Source organism: Scyliorhinus canicula, chromosome 12 (genome assembly GCF_902713615.1).
Source record: "Scyliorhinus canicula chromosome 12, sScyCan1.1, whole genome shotgun sequence".
NCBI classification, from domain to species: Eukaryota; Metazoa; Chordata; class Chondrichthyes; order Carcharhiniformes; family Scyliorhinidae; genus Scyliorhinus; species Scyliorhinus canicula.
The window spans coordinates 124,628,460-124,651,812 of NC_052157.1; the positions used below are offsets into that span (position 1 = coordinate 124,628,460).

Genomic DNA, 23,353 nt, shown 5'->3' on the forward strand with positions numbered 1-23,353 from the left:
TGTTTTATTCAGCAACACCGATAAATGTGTTGATACTATATTCAAATTAACCTGTTGATAGAAACTATATATGAGAGTACACTGCAATGTTAACATAGGTTATTTAGATTGCGATTGATTTAATCATCAGTACTGTCATGTTTTAGTTGAGTATGAAAATACTTTTATTTGACTAAATTACCCTATTTTTTAACTAACATTGAACTTACGACATTCTTTGCTACTTTTAACAGAGGTGATGACACTTAACCTATTATGTTTATATTTTCTCCTTTACAGTATGGGGACTATGATCCTAATTTCCATAAACCTGGTTTCCTGGCTCAGGATGAGTTACTTCCTAAAAGAGTAAGTTCTGCAACTTGCATTGGAGCTCCTTATTTTTGTTGTATCTTGCTACATATTAATTTTTAAGGCATTATTATCAGTCAAACATAAGATTTATGATTTAATTTTTTTACTGTGAAGATTCAATGAACATTGTGAGTTTTGGTAAGAGTTGGAATATGTAAAATTGACCCAGAGCGGCTTCATATCACATGGCAATCAAGGGTCAATGTTTGTGGTGCTTGGATGGATGATGGGTGGGTGAGCAGGCGGGCGGGCATGCGTATGTGTTGGATTTAGGATATTATTATAATGGATCGGAGATTTAATGAACGGAGTGCTGGGACCCATACAGTTTCTGATGAGCAATTTTAACAGCAGGGCTCTGCCAGCTTGTCTTATACCATTAGCCTCGTCAAAGGGGAAGTACGGTGGCGAGGAAGCTTATGGATCAATATTCTCACGACGCACTCTTTGATCTACCACTGCTTCTGTGTTTACAATTGGATATTTTTGCCAGGATAACAAAAGTGGGCATTAGCAGTTCACAGAGATTTTTCTACATACTGTGCACCAAAGCTAACCTTTCAAAGGATACATCTTTTTTGGAAGTTTACTTTTGCATTGCATTTTTTAGGTTCTTAAGCAATATCAAATGACAGCAGATATGTGGGAAGAAAAAATAACAGCTTGGTATGCTGAGCACCGGGGAATCACCAGGTAAGCATCGCTACAGCTAACTGAGAATTTTTTGTATACATTCCTATGTAATGTGTATGTTTCTTTTGCCTTCTGGAGAATAAGATAACCATCATTCAAAAAGCACCCCTGCAAGCCACCTTAGATTTTGCTGCTCATATCACACTTGTGTCTTCATCACCATTGCTGTAACCATCACAGTACGGTAGACATGGTGTGCAGTTCAGTGGTAATGTCATAGGACCAGTAATTCGGAGGCCTAATCTGATATTTTGGGGACATGGGCTCAAATCCCACCACGACAGCTGGTGAAAATTTAATTCAATAAATAAAATCTGGAATTGAAAGCTAGCCTCAGTAATAGTGATTATGAATTTATCATTATGGGGAGGTGGTGGCGTAATGGTAACATCACTGGACTAGTAGTAATCCAGAGTCCGAGGATGATGGGTTCAAATCCCACCAAAGCAGCTGGTGGAATTGAAATTCAATTAATAAATCTGAAATTATAAAGCCATGTTGGTGACCATGACAACTATCATCGATTGTTATAAAAAGCCATCTGGTTTACCTTTTCAGAAAGGAAAGCTGCCATCCTTCTCTAGTTGGCCAATTTGTGAATCCAGATCTACGATAATGTGGTTGGCAAGTCACTCAGGCAGTTAGGGACAATTACGTCAAAGGCAGTTAGGGACAGGTACACCCATATTCCATGAAGGAATAAAAAAACATGCTCAGGTCTCTTTTCATTCTCATGGCTACATGTTGTACACATATTGATATCGAAATGCAAACTTCTTGCTTTCATTTATCTAAACTAATTTGAATTGAGGATCAGGGAAAACTGAAAACAGTAATTGCGTGCGTAAAAAATAGATTCACTTCATTGGCATAACATTTTGCAGGAAAAATCTTTAAAATAAGAAATTTCTGGCAATATGTTTATTTTCTAATTTCCAATTCTTGCAAAATGATCTCAGATAGACCCTGACGGAAAGCACAAATTTGAAAGATAATATAAACAGAAATACAGTCATGTACATCAAAATTCCAACTGCATATGTCATTTTAACACCAAACAATGAATTTGTTTAGCTATACAGTCAAATTTAAGTCTGATAATTATGAAATTCATTCAATAGTCCATCATCAATTCACAAAGTCCATCAGCCATGTACTCTTGGTAGATTAACCTAATTCATTCAGCTAGTTTCTTGATAACAGAAGCAGGCAATCATCGTCAAAAACAACACCATCTGCTTTTCAATTGTTTGGGAAAATGCTGCTGTCATAAAAATATATTTCAGAACAGATCTTTCTTGAGATTTTCACTACATGTTGCCAATGTCTTAATGGAAATGAATAGACCACATAATTCTCTCCCCCCCCCCCCCCCCCCCCAATCTCATTCAATACCGTTTTTGTGTTTCCAACATGAACTTTGGCTGGATAAATGTGTTGCTCTGACTTGTCACCTCCCATAGATCCAATAAACTATGTGCTTGCTGCACAGAAAGGTGACCTCCAGGCTTTATCGTCCTTTCAAGATGGGATCTAATTTCAGTTGTTAGCTAAGATTTAATGAAGCAATTGAGACTCAAGTGGCGCATTTATTTATTGCTGTTTTTAAAAAATTTTAAGTCTCCAATTTTTGTTCCCCAATTAAGGGGCAATTTAGTGGGGCCAATTCACCTACCTTGCACATCTATGGGTTGTGGGGGTGAGACCCGCGCAACACGGGGAGAATGTGCAAACTCCACATGGACATTTTCTTATTGATGTTGGAATTTGAATAGGTTTCCATCAGTGTGGAAAGTGCACAGTTTTACTGCAACACAAGGATGTTGCTTTTAATTATTTAAATTTTTGACTATTTTGATTATTTGATTATTTTGATTATTTGATTATTTTCTTCCTTCAGTTAGAAAAGATCTTGGTTCTCTTTTTGGTATGTAATGTTAACAATGGATATATTGAGAAATCACAAGATAATTAAAATAAAGACACTCCTCCCAAAATACCATTAGATATGACTTGGCATAAAGTAATTCAACACGTGTCATGCTTCTCTCACTAATTAATCAAGGTGAAACATGAAGCATTAGAATATTGATGCCTCGTCTTTGTTTATTGATGAGCTTTTGTTTACGGAGGCACATATTGTATACCATGCATCTCCAACTAAAAGCACCTACTCTTTCTGCCTGCTCTCTCTATATATGTATATATTATGAGCACTGGTGAGTTCCCAGTTAGTAGCCACTACGTGAATATAATTAACACCCATGCTATGCAATTAACACTAATTGCATTATTTTCGTATAACTTTATATTTTTGCTGTAATCATTTTGACAGAGATGAAGCTGAAATGGAATATTTGAAGATTGCACAAGATCTAGAAATGTATGGAGTAAATTACTTCCCAATCACAGTAAGTATTAGTTGTGCTACCAAAATAACACATGCATGATGAACTCAGGCAAAAAATCCACTTTTAAAAACAAAGGGTCAATCCTGAATTTAATGTGCCCCTTTTGTTGAGCCATTAGATAGTGTTAATAAGGTTTGTTTTTGTCAACCCTGTATTTCTGTGGACTGCAGTTTGTACAATGAGTGCTTTGTGTTTGGTGAAGGAAAATTATTGTACTGTATTTATGCAGAAGTAGTATATTAAAGATTTTCCCTCACAAGAAAGTTGGGCTACATCAAAATTGGTACTTTACAATATATTAAAAGGAAGTGCTTTGTAAATTCCCCTTTTTATGCTCGCCAAAGGGCTATTTTTTTGTTCCGGCTTCATTCCATCTGCTCAACATAATCGATGTGCAGCCAATTTTCTGTGTTCTCTTTATCGATTTTTTGATCTAATTACAGTCCATAGCTATTGGTAATTTCTGGTAGATTACTTAAGTGACCATTATTCTTATTTCAGTCATGATGGCATGGGAAACATAATGTTTCAAACCAATGCTATTTTCACATGATGTCCACATGCATGTTTCTAATAGGGCACTTGAGATAGCAATGAAAACTCTGGTTGTTTTCTTCCTTTACTCTAATCCAGAGCAGCTGAGGTTCTGTTGCATGGCTGTGGGAAGGCCCGATGAAACTAATTCACCATAGACCTGATTTGCAACTTAGGACCTTCCTAGTCTCAGCTCGGTTACTTATTCATACGCTATTCAAGACACAGGCATAATGGGCCAAAAGGCCTGCACTCCTGTATCATTCTATGTTCAGTGCTAAGACACCAAAGAGTCAATATTTGATTTTTGTCATATCCACACGAAGACTGGATAATGGGTTTGTAGCTGCTCCTATGTATATCTATAGAACAAAAGAATATTCAGTAACAACAATATAGATCAACTATTGTAACAAAATTAGAACCATTGATTAGAACCATAGAATCCCCACAGTACAGAAGGAGGCCATTCGGCCCATTGGTATGCACTGACCCTCTGAAAGAGCACCCTACCTAAGCGCACTCTCCCGCCCTATTCCTGCAACCCCATATAACCTGAAAATCACTTCCCTGGACACTAAGGGGACATTTTATCATGGCCAAGCCATCTAACCTGTACAACTTTGGACTTCGGAGAAAACCGGAGCATCCTGAGGTGCAGGCACTGGGAGGAAGTGCAAACTCCACATAGGCAGGCACCCAAGGCCGAAATTGAACCTGGCTCCCTGGGAGCTGTGAGGGAAGCAGTGCTACCCACTGTGCAGCCCTAATTCTTGTATGTTTGTTTTTTTCTTCACCATAGACCATCCTGGGTTTTGTCTTATACATGCAATCCCACATCCCTTCACCAGGAATGGGAGGATCCAGATCTTGGGAACACTGGTCAACATCTTTGAATATTTACATCCCCTAAATAGAAGACTGGAGAAATATCAATTTATTGATTACTGTGTAACAAGTAGATCCATCTCCCTTGGCAACTTTAAAAGTTAGTTTTTCAATTTTACCAAATGTTACAAAAAAAAAATTTTTTTACAAATCCACCGATACACCATACAAGAAAAAAATACTAAAAAGCACACAAACTCACACAAACCATACATTCCACTGCCCCCCACCCCCCCCACCCCCACCCCTCCGCCTCCGGTAGAATCCCTTGACAGATCCTCTCACAGTGTATTTGACCGTCTCCAGGCACAGAAACTCTATTTGGTCCCCTAACCATGTCGAGGCACTGGGTGGGCCTCATTCCAGCAGAACTCGTCCACTGGCAAGAACATCCACCTCCGCCCCTATCTGCCCAGGCAAATCCAGCACCCCAAATTTGGCAACCAGAGGACAGGGCTCCAGTTCTACATCTAGAATCGGCATCATGGTACTGAAGAAGGAGACCCAGAAGCTCAAGTTTGGGACAGGATCAAAATGTGTGTGTGTTTGGCCGGGCCTCAGGAACATCGCTCGCACCTGTCATCTGCGTCTAGGAAATAAACTCTCCTCTTTGCCTCAGTAAGATGTCGCCTAAATGCTCCTTTGAGCTGGATCAAGCCCAGCCTCACACATAAGGACGTGGAGTTCACCCTGCGAAGGGCCTCACTCCATACCTCGTTGTCATCTATGGGCACCACCTCCCCCTCCCACTTCGCTTTTACCCATCTAGCGAGCCCACTTCCTCTGACAGGAGCTACCCTCCTCCGAAAGCGAAAGAATCCTTTCCATAGATGTCGATGGCGCCTCGGGGAATGTCGGGAAGGCCATCCGTACAAAATTCTGAACCGGGAGATACCTAAACGAAATCAACCCCATGAATCCGTATTTCCCCATCAATACCGAAAAAGAACCAAAGCTCTTCAGTAGCTCCATTATATCACCCATAGTGAGGACTCAAAGCTCTCAAAGCCAGAGCTAGGGGCTTAATCGCCAATATAAATAGGAGGGGAACCATCTGACAGCCCGTCTCGTTCTCCTCCCCAGTTGAAAGTACCCTGAACTCAACGTGTTGGTATACACACTAGCCGATGGGGCCTTACACAGTAGACATATCCATGAAATAAACTTGTCCAAGATCAAACCTCTCCAAAACTGTAAACAAGTACTCCAACTTCACCTTGTCAAATGCCTGCTCAGCATCCAAAGACACAACCACCTCTGGATCATGCCCCGAAGGCGGGGAGACAACTATATTTAACAGTCGCCAGACTTTAGACGACAGTTGTCGTTCTTTCACCTAACGCCCCAGGGAGAAGGCTCTAATCTGATCGCTAGCACTGTACCCAATAACTTGGCATCAATGTTCAGCAACAAAATAGGACAGTATGATCCACATTCCACAGGATCCTTATCCTTTTTAACAGAAGGGAAATCGATGCCTGCACTAGTGACTCCGACATTGAAAGATTTTTATAAAAAGTCTCAAAAACGCCATTAAATCTCTCTGGGGTGGACACCAGTTTACCGCTCAAGTCCCTGACCTGAATGATCTCCTGGGAGGCCGTCTGCCCCCTCAGCTGGTGAGCCAGGAGAGGGCTGGCCTTCTTCCCATATTCATAAATAACCCCCCTCGAATGCTGCACCTGGCGCACCATCTTAGCGATAGACAACAGATCAAAATGCGTCTGCAGTTTCTTCCTATTCACCAGGAGTTCCAGGATAGAGTCAATCTAATACTTGCGTTCCAGCTTCAGAATATCATCAACTAGCTTCGAGCGCTCTTCTCTTGCCTCCATATCCTTGTGTTTGTATGATGGAATCTCCCCTCTGATAACTGCTTTCAAGGCTTTCACAGCATGGAGGGAGAGACAGACCTGTTCTTACTGAACCCTACATTCTCATCTATCGCCTTAGAAATGCACCCACAAAACCTCATATCCACCAATAGCCCTTTCTTCAACCTCTGTATCAGAGGTTTAACAAGGCCCACTACTAAACCAAGTCCACCAGGTGCAGAGCACGGTCCAAAATGATTATAGCAAAATATTCTGCTTTCCTCACGCAAGAAGAAGAAACCTACCCATCACAAAGAAATCTATCCTGAGTATACCTTATGAACTGGGGAAGAGAACAAGAATCCTTTATACCCTGATGCATGAACCGCCACAGGTCCGAACCACGTCTATACAGGTCCAACAGGCTGTAGCCCCTACTCCCACCACGCTCCTGTTGGCTTGCTAAAATCTTGCTGCTAATGAGGTAGTCCGTACTTGGTGAATATTAAGGATCAATAAAGAGAAAAGAAGCTCCCTAGCCCATCCCCGTTACATATGTAAAAAAACAAAATCCAACACCCCTGTAATTCTCAAATTCCCACCAGGGACCATATATTTCCATTACTATTGCCTTAACCACTGCCCCCTACTCGCGTTGGTCCCACCCTCCCACCCCAGACAACATAAGCAAACCCCAGATAACAACAAATATATACAGTATGGAAGAAATCCCAAATGAACCCTTTCCATCAACAACCATAAAAGTCCCCACACAACCCCTTTAACTGAGTCCAAGACCTTGTTCTTTAACAAAGGCCTCTGTTTCCTCTGACGCATCGTAATAGTGGTATTTTGGCCCATAGGTAACCCGCAGCCTCGCTGGGTTACCGCCCCAAACCCCTCTCCACTCCGGTATAACGCTGCCTTCGCCGTATTAAAGGCTGCCCTCCTCGCCAGCTTCACTCAGATTTCTTGATATATCCGGATTGTGTTCCCTTCCCATCTCGCATCATGATTCTCTTTGGCCCATTTCAGGACCGGCTCCTTCCCTCGGAAGCTGTGGAAACTTACAACCATTGCTCATGGTGGCTCGTTCACCTGGGGCTCCTTCTGGGGAGTTTGGTGGATCCTATCGAACTCTGGTGGGGCTATCTATTTACCCCTCGCCCCCTCCTGATCTCTTGAATGGGACTAGGTGCCTCCTCAATTGACTTCTTGAGGGCTTCCATCATCCCCTACCCTTGTTTCCCAAAGGGCTTCCCAACTGCTTCTCAAACTCTGAGGCCAGCACCACTGACAGCATATCTCCCATAATAGGAGCGACTGTACCCACTGGAGTTGTATCTGCCATCTTCCCTCCTCATGAGCCATGCAGACTCCCCAAATCCGTCGAAAGATTTCCACTTGCTACTTTCTTCCCACCAGTATTTTTTGAGATTGTTGACATTATTCCCTTGTCAAGCTTACTAACCCTTTAGGTGGGTTGAGTTTGTTCACCAAAGGGCCGGCACAGTGGTGTAGTGGTTAGCACTGCTGCCTCACAGCGCCGACAACCTGGGTTCGATCCCAGCTCTGGGTCACTGTCTGTGTGGAGTTTGCACATTCACCCTGTGTCTGCGTGGGTCTCACCCCCCCCCCCAACACAACTGAAAGATGTGCAGGCTCGGTGAATTAGCCACGCTAAATTGCCCCTTGATTGGACACTTTAAATTCATTTTTTAAAAAGAGTTTGTTCATCAAAATTCCTCAGGAACCGGGCAAAAGGACCAAAGTTAATCCCTGGTGGGAGCTACCTAGTGGGTGACCTTCTCCTACATGCTGCCACCGGAAGTCTGGTAACTTTAAAAGTAAACAAAAGCTACATTCATTGCCCTCTAAGCCCATGAGGGGATGAGATAATATCTATATACCGCCTGTTAAGATTGAGTGCTTCACTAGTGGTGACACTAATGGCAATCAAGCAGATAATCATGGACCCTTCTATTCAGCAGTCAATTTGCATAGGCATATAAGTAAATTTATATACAATATTCAACGAGAAATTTGGCTTTTAGGATTATCTGAAGGTGAATGAGATGACTCTCAGACCCTACTACAAGAACAACTCTCAATGTGCCATCAGTGTGCTGTCAGTGGTTTATTTGGCTTCAATAGTGGTTGGCGTATTGAGGACTGGGGTAGAGTTAAGTAAAACCTTGTTGAAAGGTGTTTTTTAAGATTAAACTGATTTTATTTCATAAGGCACTGAAGGAACTGATAGTTTGAGTCAATTCAGATCTGGAAGCATCAAATTTGCCCAGGTGAAAAGTTTTCATGTGTATAAAAGTAAGATGCAGGAAAACAAAATGACCTAAAATGTTTAGTAAAGTATTAAGCACTTCATGAAAATAGAAACAATCAGGCAAATATGAATGGAATAAATAAATAGAAATAATGTAATCGAATGATAAGAATTTTACAATGCAGAAACAATCCCTTCGAGCCACCTTGTTCACACCAGCATCTATCTATTCTAATCCCCTTTTCCAGTACTTGGTCCATAACCTTGTATGCTATCATGTTTCAAGTGCTCATCTAAATGCTTATTAAATGTTGTGAGGGTTCTACCACCCTTTCGGACAGCAAGTTCCAGATTTCCAGCACCCTCTGGGTATAAAGGTTTTTCCTCAAATCCCCTCTAAATCTCTTGCCCATGACCTCAAATCTATACCCCCTGGTTATTGACCCCTCCACTAAAGGGAAAGGTTCCTTCCTAACTATCCTTTTATATCCCTTATAATTTTGTGCATCTTGATCAAGTTCCCCTTCAGCCTTCTCTGCGGTAAGGAAAACAACCCAATCCTAACCAGCCTTGCTTCATAGCTGAAATACTCCAGCCCAGGCAACATCCTCTGCACCTTTTGAAGTGCAATCACATCCTTCCTGTAGTGTGGCGACCAGAACTGCACACAATACTCTAGCTGTGGCCTAACCAACATTTTATAAAGCTCCATCATAACCTCCCTGCTCTTGTATTCTATGCAGTTGTAGATAACAGAACTATATTTCTTTTTTGCTGGCACGTATTCTCTAGTATGGAGTTCAGGAACATGTTAGGCTAATAACTAAAATGTTAAGTTTGAGTTTGATTTGAAAAATTAGATTGAGTAAATGTTCAACATTCAATTTACCGTTCAGTTTCCCTCACCTTGGTATGCAGAATGCCTGTGTATTAAGATGTTAAGTGGTGTGCATTTTCATCAGTTTACGTTGTGTCCCTGTTTTGATCTGATTATAAGTTTGATTTTCAAGTGATTTTTAAAAAATGTTTGACCTCCATTTGATTGGGAAGGGGAAACACATTAATAACTTGAGCAAGTAATTTTAAAAAAAATGTTTTTTTTAGAGTATCAGTTCTTTTTATTCCGATTAAGGAGCAATCCACGTACCCTGCACATCTTTTTGAGTTGTGGGGGTGAGACCCACAAAGACATGGGGAGAAAGTGCAAACTCCACACGGGCAGTGACCCGGGCCGGGATTGAACCCGGGTCCTAAGTGCTGTGAGGCAGCAGTGCTAACCACTGCGCCACCGTGCTGCCCCAAGCAAGTAGAGTTCTGAATTGCCACTTTGATCAGAATTTCAGGAGCAATGCAGAATATTCAATTTGTCTTGGAAAGCGGCAACTTGATAAGTTCCCTGTATGATAAGCGCCAAAAAACCTCAGTCACAAGATATATATTGGTACAAAAGCTGCGTAATATTGCAGATGGTGGAAATCTCAAATAAAAGCAGAAAATGCGAAAAGTGCTTAGCAGATCAAGTAGCATCTGTTGAGAGAGAAATAGTTAACCTTCCATACTTGGAAGAATTCATCAGGACTTGGATAATAAGTGGTTCAATTTCTCACGGCAATTATTTCTTGGAAGTGTTTCAATGTAAATTGGATTTTATTTTAATATTTGTGGAACAACTGACTGGAATAACACAAAAATAAATATGCCAGTTCATAACTTTATTCCTGAACATTTTAAAAGCAAAACAAAAAGGACACCGACTTGTTGCTTGGAGTTGATGCACTTGGCCTTCATATCTATATCCCTGACAACAAACTCTCATCAAAGAAGTCATTTGCGTGGAGTGGGATCAGAAACATTTCCTACAGTGAGAAAGAGGTAGGTAAACATTCAAATAGTTTTGTCCTTAAAGTTGTACACGTTAACATTCCATGGAATATCCACAATTATGCATAATGACATTTCTGCTCTATTGTATTCAAATCATATTAAATAAAATGTTAAATATAGTTAGTTTTACATCTGTTAACTGTAAGTAAGCATTTGGGAAACATTTTTGAGCAAAGCCTGAATGCTTCTGTCAGTCGCGATTGGGAATTGAATTTTATTCTGAATGGGTCAAAAGTCTGTTTTGTGACTACCGATGTTTCTATTTTGCTTGAGGGTCTTCTGTACTTATGGATAATCTAGAGCACCATTGTGGTGTTTGGCGACTGATTCTTTGATTGTTTAGGGTGATGAGGGGCAGCATGGTGGCACAATGGTTAGCACTGCAGCCTCACAGCGCCAGGCACCCGGGTTCAATTCCAGCCTTGAGTGGCTGTCTGTGGACAAAGAACAATGCAGCACAGGTACAGTCCCTTCGGCCCTCCAAGCCTGTACTGGCCATGGTTACCACCCTTGGCCAAAACTCTCAGCACTTCCCAGTGCCATAACCCTCTGCGCTTTCTCCCCATGTCTGCATGGGTTTCCTCCGGGTGCTCCGGTTTCCTCCCAAAGTCCAAAGATGTGCAGGTTAGGTGGATTGGCCATGCTATATTCCCCCTTAATGTCCAGTGGTTAGATGCGGGGGGATTGGGCCCAGGTAGGGTGCTCTTTCAGAAGGCCGGAGACACTTGATGGGCTGAATGGCTTCCTTCTGCACTGTAGGGATTCTATTCTTATGATTCTATTTCTTTAGGGTATGCTATAAAAAGAGCGGGATATTACTTAATGGAAACACAGGTAAATTTGTGAAGATGGCTAAAGAAAACAAACACAAAATAATGGAGTATTTTGTTTCCCATCAGCTGGTCCTGTATGTCTTTTCAGCTTCTCCCCATGACAAATTAAGTAATTTCGGTTTACTACTTTTTAAATTTAAAAATGCCAGTTAAAGTTATACCTTAACTTGGAAGCTCCAAGTGCTGTTTTGTGGGTAGTTAAGTATCAAATCTAATTTCCATGTCCAAACAGGCTGTGAAGTACTTGAGTAACCACCTCTGCACAAGTAAAGTTTAACAGAATCAATTGGTACCTTCCTTGAAATTAGGCCATACCTGAGTAAAGTGCAGTGGCATTCAAAAAGTGTTATGCATCATGATTTAATAAAGATGTTGCAATACAATTTTAGCTTCTTGGCGGCTGGAACAGGGACTCGAGACTAACCTGAAGTCTGGGTTTTCAAACATTCTTCATTTTTTAAATTTATCTAATTAAGGAGCAATTTTAGCGTGGCCAATCTACCTAACCTGCACATCTTTGAGACCCACGCAGGCACGGGGAGAATGTGCAAACTCCACTAGGACAGTGACCTGGGGCCGGGATTGAACACGGGTCCTCTGTGTCGTGAGGCAGCAGTGCGAACCACTGCGCCGCCCTGCTGTCTCCTTTCAAACATTGTCAAACATTTTTTAATATGCTATGGTGAATTTTCTACCCAACTTAGGGATCAGAATGAAGCCTCCTTTGATTCCTCCTCCCAGTGTACATATTGAAAAAAATGTTTTAAAGCAAATTTATGAAAACGCTTTTTTTTTTGCTTTTGCAGTTTACCATCAAACCCTTAGACAAAAAGGCAGAAGTTTTCAAGTTCTACTCATCACAGCTCCGAGTGAACAAATTGGTGAGTTTATTTGTGACAGTTTGAATTTACAGCTTTTACCTTATTTTATAGTCACGCATCTATTGATGTTATTTATGCTGCTTATTTCAAATTTTCAGTTATGGTCAGTTCCTACTGGTCCTAATTTGGCTGATATTATGAATTCAGTGATATGGGGGTTATATCTCCTTTTCTAGTGTTGCACAATGCTTTGGAGCACCATCGTGCTCTGCCACCATAATATGTAACCATTGTACTTTTAGTTTTGGAGTTCTTGTCAATTTAGTTTATATTGTTACAATCATGCCAGCCTTCCATCTCATAAAATGATGGTTTGCACCGTGGTGGTCATCTCTGCTTTTCAAAAAAGTGTTCATTGGTTTCACAATTATTTACAGTAACATTTGTTAAGGATAACACCCAATGGTAAAAACAATGAAAAAAGAAAAATGTGAATCTACAAAATTGGTATACAAATGGAAATAATGAGCGACATACAGACCGTTATACATTCATGCAAATGGACCTATGTACACAAATGAAGGCCCTCTTTTTTGAGCCCTGGGAGTTGGTTGTCACAACCATCTTCGATGGGTGATAAAGGAGACAAAGACTAGGGCCCCTGCCCTCCCCCATAAAGAACAATGGCTGCTCTGACCCCCAAAGTCCGCCACTAGTGGGCATGGCTCCACCATCACCCCCACTATCTTGGACATCGCCTCGAAGAAGGTTTGTCCAGTACCCGATGAGTCTGGGGCAAGACCAGAACATGTGGGTGTGATTGGCCAGGCCTCCCTGGCATTGTTCACACTTGTCCTCCACCTCTGGGTAGAATCCGCTCATTTGTATTCTGGTTAAGTGCACCCTGTGCAAAAGGGGCAGCACGGTGGCACAGTGGTTAGCACTGCTCTCTCACAGCGCCGAGGACCCGGGTTCAATCCTGGCCCTGTGTCACTGTCTATGTGGAGTTTGCACATTCTCCCTGTGCCTGCGTGGGTCTCACTCCCACAACTCAAAAAAGATGTGCAGGGCAAGTCAGTTGGCCACGCTAAACTGACCGGCGCCTGTTCAGGGAGGCTCCCGTACCAGCCTCCCTGAACAGGTGCTGGAATATGGCGACTATGGGCTTTTCACAGTCACTTCATTGAAGCCTATTTGTGACAATAAGCGATTATTATTATTATTAATATTATTAAATTGCCCCTTAATTGGGAACAAAAAAAGAATTGGGTACACTCAATTTTTTTAAAAATTGCACTCTGTGCATAACCTTCAGCTGTGTAAGACTCAGCCCTGCGCATGAAGAGGTGGATTCACCCTGTGCAGTGCTTCGATCCAGAGTCCTCTCCCTGTCTCTATGCTTAATTCTTTCTCGCACTATTACCGCGTCTCATCCAGAGGTAACCATACCTCCTCTGTCTGTACCTCAGCTGTCCGTACATGTCCACGCAGTTCTAATCTCCAAGCTCGCCCACGGTCAGAGGTCTGTCCAATAGGGAGTGTCCTGCTGGCTGGGGGACTGCTGGCTTGCTGTTTCCTTTCGGTGGAGGTTTCTTGTAGTTCGTTCCTTTTCGGGAGCTGGAGTAATGAGTTCCCCAGGACCACTACTCTACCGTCTATGTACAAGGCCCACCCCCCAAACCCTTGTCCCATAGCATGCTTGGTAGGTCTGTCCTATCCAACTCTTTCTTACCCTCAGTCGGCCGTTCTCCTTCAGGTGTGTCCCTTGGAGGAAAATTATGTTGGCCCTCAGGCTCATCAGGTGGTCGAAGGTTCTGGATCTTTTCATCGGGCCGTTAAATCCCCTGACATTTCAGGTTACTATCCTGATATGTTGGGGGGGCGGGGGTCCTCAGCGCTGTGAGACAGCAGTGCTAACCACTGTGCCACCGTGCTGCCCCTTTTGCACAGGGTGCACTTAACCAGAACACAAATGAGCGGATTCTACCCGGAGGTGGAGGACAAGTGTGAACAATGCCAGGGAGGCCTGGCCAATCACACCCACATGTTCTGTTTTTGCCCCAGACTCATCAGGTACTGGACAAGCCTTCTTCGAAGTGATGTCCAAGGTGGTGGGGGTGATGCAGCCCCCCCCCCCCCCCCCTTTCTCTTACTTCCCCTGTAGTGCCCCCCTCCCTAGGATGCGCTGTTCTTAATAAATGAAGGAACGTTATCACTGTCAATGGTCCATGTACGTCCTTCACAGTTGCTGTTTTCCCTGGCCGTTCTTGTAGAAAAACTCCTCTGCCTCTCCTAGTATGGTGAAATAGTGTTCCTATTTTTATAGGTCATCCAAAGTCTTGCTGGGTACAGTATCCCAAACTGTACATTGAACTACTCCATTGAACTCAGTCCGGCTCATGGCCAGGTCGGACCCAATATCTGAATAAATATGGATTATATGCCCTTCCCACTTGCAGGACCTTGTGTCCCTTGCCCAGTACAAGATCTGTTCCTTGTCCTGGAATTGTTGGGGTTCGGTTCTATTTGCCTGTGGTGGTTCCCCTGCCTTAGACCTCTGCCAGAGTGATCTGTGGGAGCAGTCCACCTCCGGAGACTTGGATGTTTTATCCCCCACCAGCTTTCCTAACCTCTGTACCATGTAGCCCGTTGGGTTCCTACCCTCTGTGGACTCCGGCAACCCAACAATCCTAAGGTTCAGCTGGCGAGACCTGTTTTTCATGTCTTCCACCTTCCCTTTGAGCACTCCCTGGGCCGCCACCAACCTCACCACCTCTGCTTCGAGTGAAGTGATCTCGTCACTCTGGTTTCTAGCCATCTTCTCTAGTTCCTGCACCGTCGCCTTCTGTGTCTCTAATCACTGTTCCATCCTCTCTAGCACCTTCTTGAAGGCACCTGCTGCCGCCGACTTCACTGTTGCCATGAGGTCTTCCTTAATGAAGTCTCTAAGTTTTAGGAATCCTCGTGTCAAGAGCTCCATCCATTGACCTGTCTGTGGGAAGGCCGACGGTTGCGTCAGTGACCCCATTTGATCCACCATGCCTTGCTCTTACTCGCTCCTTGTGTCTGTGGCCTCTTCCGGCTCTTATTGTTTTTGTTGTCCTTTCGGCCCCTTTGCTGGCTTGCAGGCATTTCTTCGGGTCCTTTATGTTTCAGGTGGGGGGTGGGGGGAGTGGTTTGTTTGCTCAGTGACTGATTTTTAGATCAAACGTATCTAGGTTGGAGTCTCTAGAGGGAGAGCCACCTTTCATGCGACTGCTCAGCACATCCCCACCACCGGAAGTCCTGGTCATCTCTGTTCAGCATCACATGGTGGCACTCAGAAGACCACTCTGGCATGGCATTCTCTGCTGTATTTGCTGCAGAGGAAGACAATGGGCTGAGAAGCTACACGATTCGCTGGGCTCTGTCTTCTATGGGCCCTTTCCTTGGCCAGCTGGGCTTTTTGTTTCAGCCTGCCTCTTCCAGTGCCCTTCCAAACAGTCAGCCTCCAGAGGCCACAGACATCAGTGACTGTCCCAGTTGTCAGCATCAATGTCCGTCATATTGATATCTCGTTTGCAGGTGTCCTTGCAGCAGAGGTATGATTGTCCAGGAGTTTGCGACCCAGTGGCCAGTTCACTGTAAATAAGGCCGTCATCCATCTCATAAATATGGCTGGCCGATCCAATGCAGATGTCTTTGGCTCAGCAATGAGTGTATACTGATGGAATTAACACACTTCAGGATCTCTGAGTTGGTGACCTTCTAAGATATGCCAATAAACTGAAACAGTGAAGATGGGAACTAATCGGCCTTTTCTCCTGCCTAACATATGTTTATACAGGTCTCTCCACTGTCAAGGAGTGCACTGAAGGTACAGGCTTGGTAAACTCGCAGTTTGGTGTTCTCAGTCGGATTGCTGTTGTTCCACACTCACTATATTGTAAACCTAACAGTATATGTTGATGCCAGTTGTTTCAAATGGTTGTAATATGGATGGCAAATATCTAGAGAAGTTATTTTGTATTGCGATATTTGCAGAGCTGCTATTCATTAGTATCATATACTGAAAACATTAAGCTAGGTTTTAATTATTATTATGTATTTCCCTGTCTGCAACCTCTGGTTCTGCTGTTGCGTAAAATGATAACAACATAGGCAAAGTTAATCCTGTTTGTGGCTTGTATCTTGCTCTATTGTGTATTCCTCGTGTGTTGCAACCAACATTTAAACTTTGACTGTCATTCATCTTGGATTGAATTGTGATTCAAGAACAGTGGAAACCTGGGTTACCTCTGTTACCATCTTGCCATGTTAATGTATTCGGTAGCAATATGGATATTCTAGCACAGGGGTGGGCAAACTTTTCCGTGCAAGGGCCACATTCAGAAATTCACAATATTAAAGGGCCGCATAGTATATTAAGTAAAATAATTACTTCACCCGGTTATGATTCTGGGCGCCTCATATAGAACAGTACAGCACAGAACAGGCCCTTCGGCCCTCGACGTTGTGCCGAGCAATGATCACCCTACTCAAGTCAACGTATCCACCCTATACCAGTAAGTAACCCAACAGAGCCCCCCCCCCCCCCCCCCCCCCCCCATTAACCTTAAAAAAAATAATTAAAAAAAAAAAAAAAAAAAAAAAAAAAAAATTTTGTTTGTTTTTTAATGACTTGGTGGGCCGCATAAAGACCTTTGGCGGGCCGCAGTTTGCCCACCCCTGTTCTAGCATATGCAAAGTTAAAGATTCTATGGAGAATCATTTCAAAATACTTGGTCTGCACAATAAATTTTAAACTTATTTTAATCTTCATGAGGATTGAAACGGCTTTGTTAAGAGATACACTTTAAAGAAACATGTTTTTTGAATGTGGAATAGGGGGAGCCTACAAATCGCTGTGTAAACCTTACTTTTACTGCCTTGTAGAATGTTGTGGAAATCGAGATGAGAGGAGAATGGAAATTTATCAGGTGCTCAATTTTCTTTGGGATGGAGTAGCCGGCTTCATCTTGTATTTACAAAGCTTTTTTTTTAAAATTTAGAGTACCCAATTATTTTTTCCAATTAAGGGGCAATTTAACGTGGCCAATCAACCTAACCTGCACATCTTTGGGATGTGGGGGCGAAACCCACGCAGACACGGGGAGAATGTGCAAACTCCACACGGACAGTGACCCAGGGCCGGGATTCGAACCGAGATCCTCAGCGCCGTAGGCAGCAATGCTAACCACTGTGCCACCGTGCTGCCCTATTTATAAAGCTAATCAAATTGTTCACCATAGTATCCTGTTAGCATTGCTCGATTTCTCCAGCACCTTCTATGAAATGAAAGGAAATTGGTTTATGGGAAAGTAGTCATTTTTACACCCCATTCTGCTAGGTTAATGTGACGTCACTTTTTCCTGCCGATTTACAGATTTTGCAGCTGTGCATTGGAAACCATGACCTGTTCATGAGAAGAAGAAAAGTGGATTCAATTGAAGTCCAGCAGATGAAAGCTCAAGCGAGAGAAGAAAAGGCGAGAAAAAAGGTGAATTAGTTCCAACTTTACACACATCAATTATGTACAAAATCTTCATTTAATATTGGCTCATTGGTACAATGGGAATATTTTCCCTAAAATGTGGATTTTTCTATTTCAGATGGAACGCCAAAGATTGGCCAGAGAGAAAAAGTTGAGGGAAGAGGCGGAACGAGCAAAAGATGATCTGGAAAGACGCCTTTATCAGTTACAGGATGAGTCTCGGATAGCAAATGAAGCACTTGTGCGTTCCCTCTTTTTACCCTTTTATGCTGTGCAGTATATCCATATCCATCCATTTTCAACACATATAAAGGAAACTAAAGTGATTTTAGTCTGGCATGGTGTTCAGTGCAGAAGGGTTTGTGATATTATCAGTTGTTCACATGCTTCAAACTACATTAGTTGTACAGTATGAACTTGAGGAACCTGTGCAAAATCTTCATTGAATGAATGTAATTCACTTGTGTTAATCTTCAGATGAGTATACTGCACGAGATTGGATAAATGCCTCTTTAAGATCCTGGATATATAGGAAGGAGAACTTGTCAAATCGTTTTCAGATCTCATCGACAAACCAAATTCTGAAGGAGTGCCCTGAGAGTGGAAGTGATATTTAATGTGGATAAATGCAAGTTAAGGAGACTAATAAAAGAAAAGTAAACTGCGAATATGAACTAAATAGCTTCAGGCTGTCAGACATTACATGGGGAAGGGATCTGAGCTGTCCTGGTAGCTCACTGAAACCAATTCTACAGTATGTGACAGCAGTGGGAAGCAGAGTTACATGAGCAGAAGAATTAAGTGCAAATGCAGGAGCTGTCACTATAGAATGAGACCATATGTGAAATACAGGACAGAATTTCATGGACATGGTCGTAGCCCTGTCCATCGGCCTGAAATCCAGAGACAACACTGCAGCCATTACTGAAACCTGAAATGAAATGGCTACGGTGCAGTTGATTTGGTTCCTGTACCTCTGACAATGAAAGTCCTGCCCCAAGAGCTGCCAGCCAGTCAGATGGCCAGACGTTCTTCAGGGCTGCTAGTACTGTAGCAGGCCCCAAAACTGGTGTCCAGAAGTCCCAGGAGAGAGTTAAGTGGAGCAGCCTCACCAGGCAAGCCAAGCTGGCCCCATTGATGTGGGAAGGAGGAATGTCAGTGTTGGAGATAGGGGTTTTTCAGTGGAACGGCCCTTGGTGGGGCGCAGGGTGTCTGATCAGGATAGCGCAAAACAGGGTGGCATGGTGGCTGGTACTGCTACCTCAATGTGCCGAGGTCCCGGATTCTATCCCTGCCCCGAGTCACTGTCCGTGTGGAGTTCGCACATTCTCCCTATGTCTGCGTGATACCCAAAGATCACCCAAAGATATGCTGTGTAGGTGGATTGGCCACACTAAATTGTCCCTTAATTGGAAACATTTAATATATATATTTTTTCAAAAAGGACAGCGCAAAACATCCCTCCACCCTCAGCTGCCCCAGGTCTTCCAGCAGTAATGTGGGCCAAGGGACAGGGAGATGTGACCATTCATTGTCAATTTAAGGGCCTCTTGGGGTGGGAAGCCCAGCTTTGACATTCCCTGCCCCTGAGCTTGTCAGGCGGAGGGTGGGAAAATGATGAACTCTCCTCATTGGGTTGCCAACCCTCCCAGAACGGTCATCAAGCCCGACTCACACCAGCAGAGGCCACTTGATTGAAATATCTGAACTGCCTACAGACCACATGATTATTGCTCAAGTCAGATGCCTATGTAGGCTGCAGAGCTGGAGGGAGGGACGCTGATTATAAATCAAGACGAGGTTCGATATAAACTTGGCTGGATGTTGGAATAATGATTAGTAAGTGTGAGAAGTCACACTATATTGGACTGAACTCGTGGTGACTGGACGGCCTGTGATGTGCTGCAGATTTCCATCATAGAACATATAGTAAAATAGCACATACATTGCAGAAGGAAGCCATTCGGCCCATCGGGTCTGCACCGACCCACTTAAGCCCTTCACTTCCACCCTATCCCTGTAACCCAATAACCCCTCGGAACCTTTTTTGGCCGCTAAGGGCAATTTATCATGGCCAATCCACCTAACCTTTACGTCTTTGGACTGTGGGAGGAAACCCACTCAGAAACGGGGAGAACGTGCAGACTCCGCACAGACAGTGACCCAGCAGGGAATCGAACCTGGGACCCTGGCGCTGTGAAGCCACAGTGCTAATCACTTGTGCTACCGTTCTCTCCTCCGAGAGAAACTGGAAAGGAAGTTGTTCAGACTCATAGAATCATAGAATTTACAGTGCAGAAGGAGGCCATTTGGCCCATCGAGTCTGCACCGGCTCTTGGAAACAGAACCCTACTCAAGGTCCACACCACCCTATCCCCATAACCCAGTAATCCCACCCAACACTAAGGGCAATTTAGCATGGCCAGTCCACCTGACCTGCACATCTTTGGACTGTGGGAGGAAACTGGAGCACCCGGAGGAAACCCACGCACACAGGGAGAATGTGCACACTCCGCACAGACAGTGACCCAAGCCAGGAATCGAACCTGGGACCCTGGAGTTGTGAAGCAATTGTGCTATCCACAATGCTACCATGCTGCCCTTTTAAGTTGTTTCCATAGTGGAAAACTCCATAGTGGAATTTAGTGGAGACTGGTTCATTCCCTCTCTCTATGTCACAGGCCATTTCTCCAGTTTCACCTGCTCGTGCCATGACATCACCCCCATTGACATCTGGAATGTGTCCAGCCAGAGTTGGAAATCCTACCTTCACACGGTGCCTTCCCACATGATTGTATGGTACTACCATCCCATCTCCTAGCCCTCTCTTGGATGGGGAATTAAATTCCACTGACAGCGTGACTTGTGTTGTGTATGAAGGATTAAAGTTAGTGCAGGAGGGTTAACCAAACCTAGTTTAAGGGATCTGAGCTATCAGGCGGAGATGAAGAGCCTTGAATTGTTTACTGTGGAGAAGAGAAGGCTAAGGGGATTTTGTACAAGTTTTAAAATTCTTGAAGGTAGTTGATAAACTTGGCTCTGGTAATATGTCCAAGGTTGTACAGCTAGATTAGCTTTAAGGTTTGTTAGGGAGTGGGCAATTAAATGTATAACAATCTCCGTAAAGACTTATAGTATTTTAAAAGAAAGGAATCCCTAAATACCCCTATGGAAAGAATCAAGGGCAAGATGTTAGTTCTTAAAACTGTTACATTAATAAACTATAATCAGCATCATTCAAACATTAATTTAATTAAAAGAATGACTTTCACTTTGAACCAATGTCATAAACACTACTGGCATAAAAATGGCATCAGAGCAGTCCCAAATTTTTTCCCTGCTTTTTGGTGGAGTTCTACCACTCTTCACCAGGTGCAATCTTCAAAGCGCTTGCACTAAGTGCTCCACTCTTGCGTTTTCAAGCTACAGTTATCTCCAGTGAGGTACTCTGCAGTCACCTCAGTCCTTACAGCACTGTTTCCCAGAGACTCCTTTATCCAAATCTTTGATAAACCCCTGTTATAATGCGCTTGTTGGCTCTGGTAAAACTGCCTTTTCCTCAGTCGGATTTACTACTTCTTCCAATTAATTTTTCTATTAAACAGAAAGTACCTCTTCCTGGGAGAAGTTCACTTCTGCTACCAAGAAGCTCCAATTAGAGTGTCTTTGCTTTCCTCCCACAACCCAAGGTGTAACCTGACTCCCAGTTACTTGTCTAATGACAACACGTTTTACTTTGGATTTGAGGAGACATTGCAAAACGTAAACATTGTGCCAAGTTCACCGTTCATGACAAGAGGTGTTATGTCTTGGAACTGGCGAGATGGAATGCAGAGTTATGCACTTGTTGCTTCTTGTCGGTTCTTTTTTTTTTCTAACCTCTTCTTTGCGTATATTCTGTTCAGAGTCATTTGGAACACATTTTTTTAAAAAACATTACATTAAAACACAAGAATCATTTACTGTGCTAACTCACAGCTTAAGATTGACCCTGGCCCTCATAGAAACCTGACCCAGATACAGGTTTCAGCATTGCATTAAAATTCCCTTTAATGTTAATCACATTTAATGTTTCAATTAAAGGAATGGCTAGATCCATTAATCCATTCCGAACACTCAATGATCTATGTGTTGTCTTCCCAAGCAAAGACGATGCCCTGGGTGACTGAATGCACATTCTGTCTTCCAGACAGTTTTAATCGTTCATGTACTACGACCAAAATGAAAAAAGTAATAGACCATAGACAAAAAAGGCTTACATTTTGTCAGAGGTATTGATACTCATTCAGGAAATTAATGGTTTTTGTCAGATCCGATCAGAGGAGACGGCTGATTTACTTGCTGAAAAGGCACAGATTGCAGAGGAGGAGGCCAAACTGCTTGCTCAAAAAGCTGCAGAGGCAGAGCAGGAGAGGCAAAGGCTGGAGGTCACAGCCCTGAAGACTAAAGAAGAAAAGCGTCTAATGGAACAGAAGATGCGAGAAGCTGAGCTGATAGCTGTGAAACTAGTGGAGGAATCTGAGAGGAGGTTGGTTAAATTACATCTGCGAGTTGGTTGTTCTGCCTGGTGGATAAACAGCAAATGCCATATAGATTTTATTCAAAATCATTAAATACAGAAAGAAAAAAAACTAAAGTTGAACGAGTTAGCATTAAATGACATTGTGACATTTCCTATAATTTATCAAGCTTTCTTTTCACAATTTTACCCTCGCCCTCACTTTTTGCCTTCATCAATTGCTGATAGCAATTGTGGATAGCAACAAGCTTTTTCCAAGAGTGGGGGTGTCAATTACAAGGGGTCACGATTTCAAGGTGAGAGGGGAAAAGTTTAAGGGAGATGTGCGTGGAAAGTTTTTTACGCAGAGGGTGGTGGGTGCCTGGAATGCTTTGCCAGCGGAGGTGGTAGAGGCGGACATGATAGCATCATTTAAGATGCATCTGGACCGATATATGTACGGGTGGGGAACAGAGAGAAGTAGACCTTGGAAAATAGGCAACAGGTTTAGTTAAAGGATCTGGATCGGCGCAGGCTGGGAGGGCCGAAGGGCCTGTTCCTGTGCTGTAATTTTCTTTGTTCTTTGTTGATATACTCAATGTAAGGCAAATTAGGAAGATAGAGAATGCAGGAATAAAATGTGAAGAATGTGACTACAAAACAAAAAACTAAAAAGTAATTAGGAAAACAAGCAATCCTGAATGATCATTCAAGAGAACCATGGTAATTAAGTATGTATAACATTACTAAACTGCTTCCTACACTGCCCCATTAACCTTTGCCTCCCCCATGGGTAACTAACGGCACTTCCAGAACCTTGCCCTGTATTG

The 23,353-nt window shown here is 43.0% G+C and overlaps 1 protein-coding gene across 1 annotated transcript in view; it reads left to right on the top strand.

Moving 5' to 3' along the window:
* The window catches only part of nf2b (neurofibromin 2b (merlin)), a 78,524-nt gene that overhangs the window by 23,248 nt on the left and 31,923 nt on the right, over positions 1-23,353 (top strand). The window contains exons 6-13 of the mRNA XM_038814046.1: positions 280-348; positions 965-1,047; positions 3,383-3,458; positions 10,710-10,847; positions 12,499-12,573; positions 17,918-18,031; positions 18,144-18,266; positions 22,336-22,553. Of these exons, the coding sequence (XP_038669974.1) occupies positions 280-348; positions 965-1,047; positions 3,383-3,458; positions 10,710-10,847; positions 12,499-12,573; positions 17,918-18,031; positions 18,144-18,266; positions 22,336-22,553 (896 nt within the window). The remainder of the gene's footprint in view (positions 1-279; positions 349-964; positions 1,048-3,382; positions 3,459-10,709; positions 10,848-12,498; positions 12,574-17,917; positions 18,032-18,143; positions 18,267-22,335; positions 22,554-23,353) is intronic.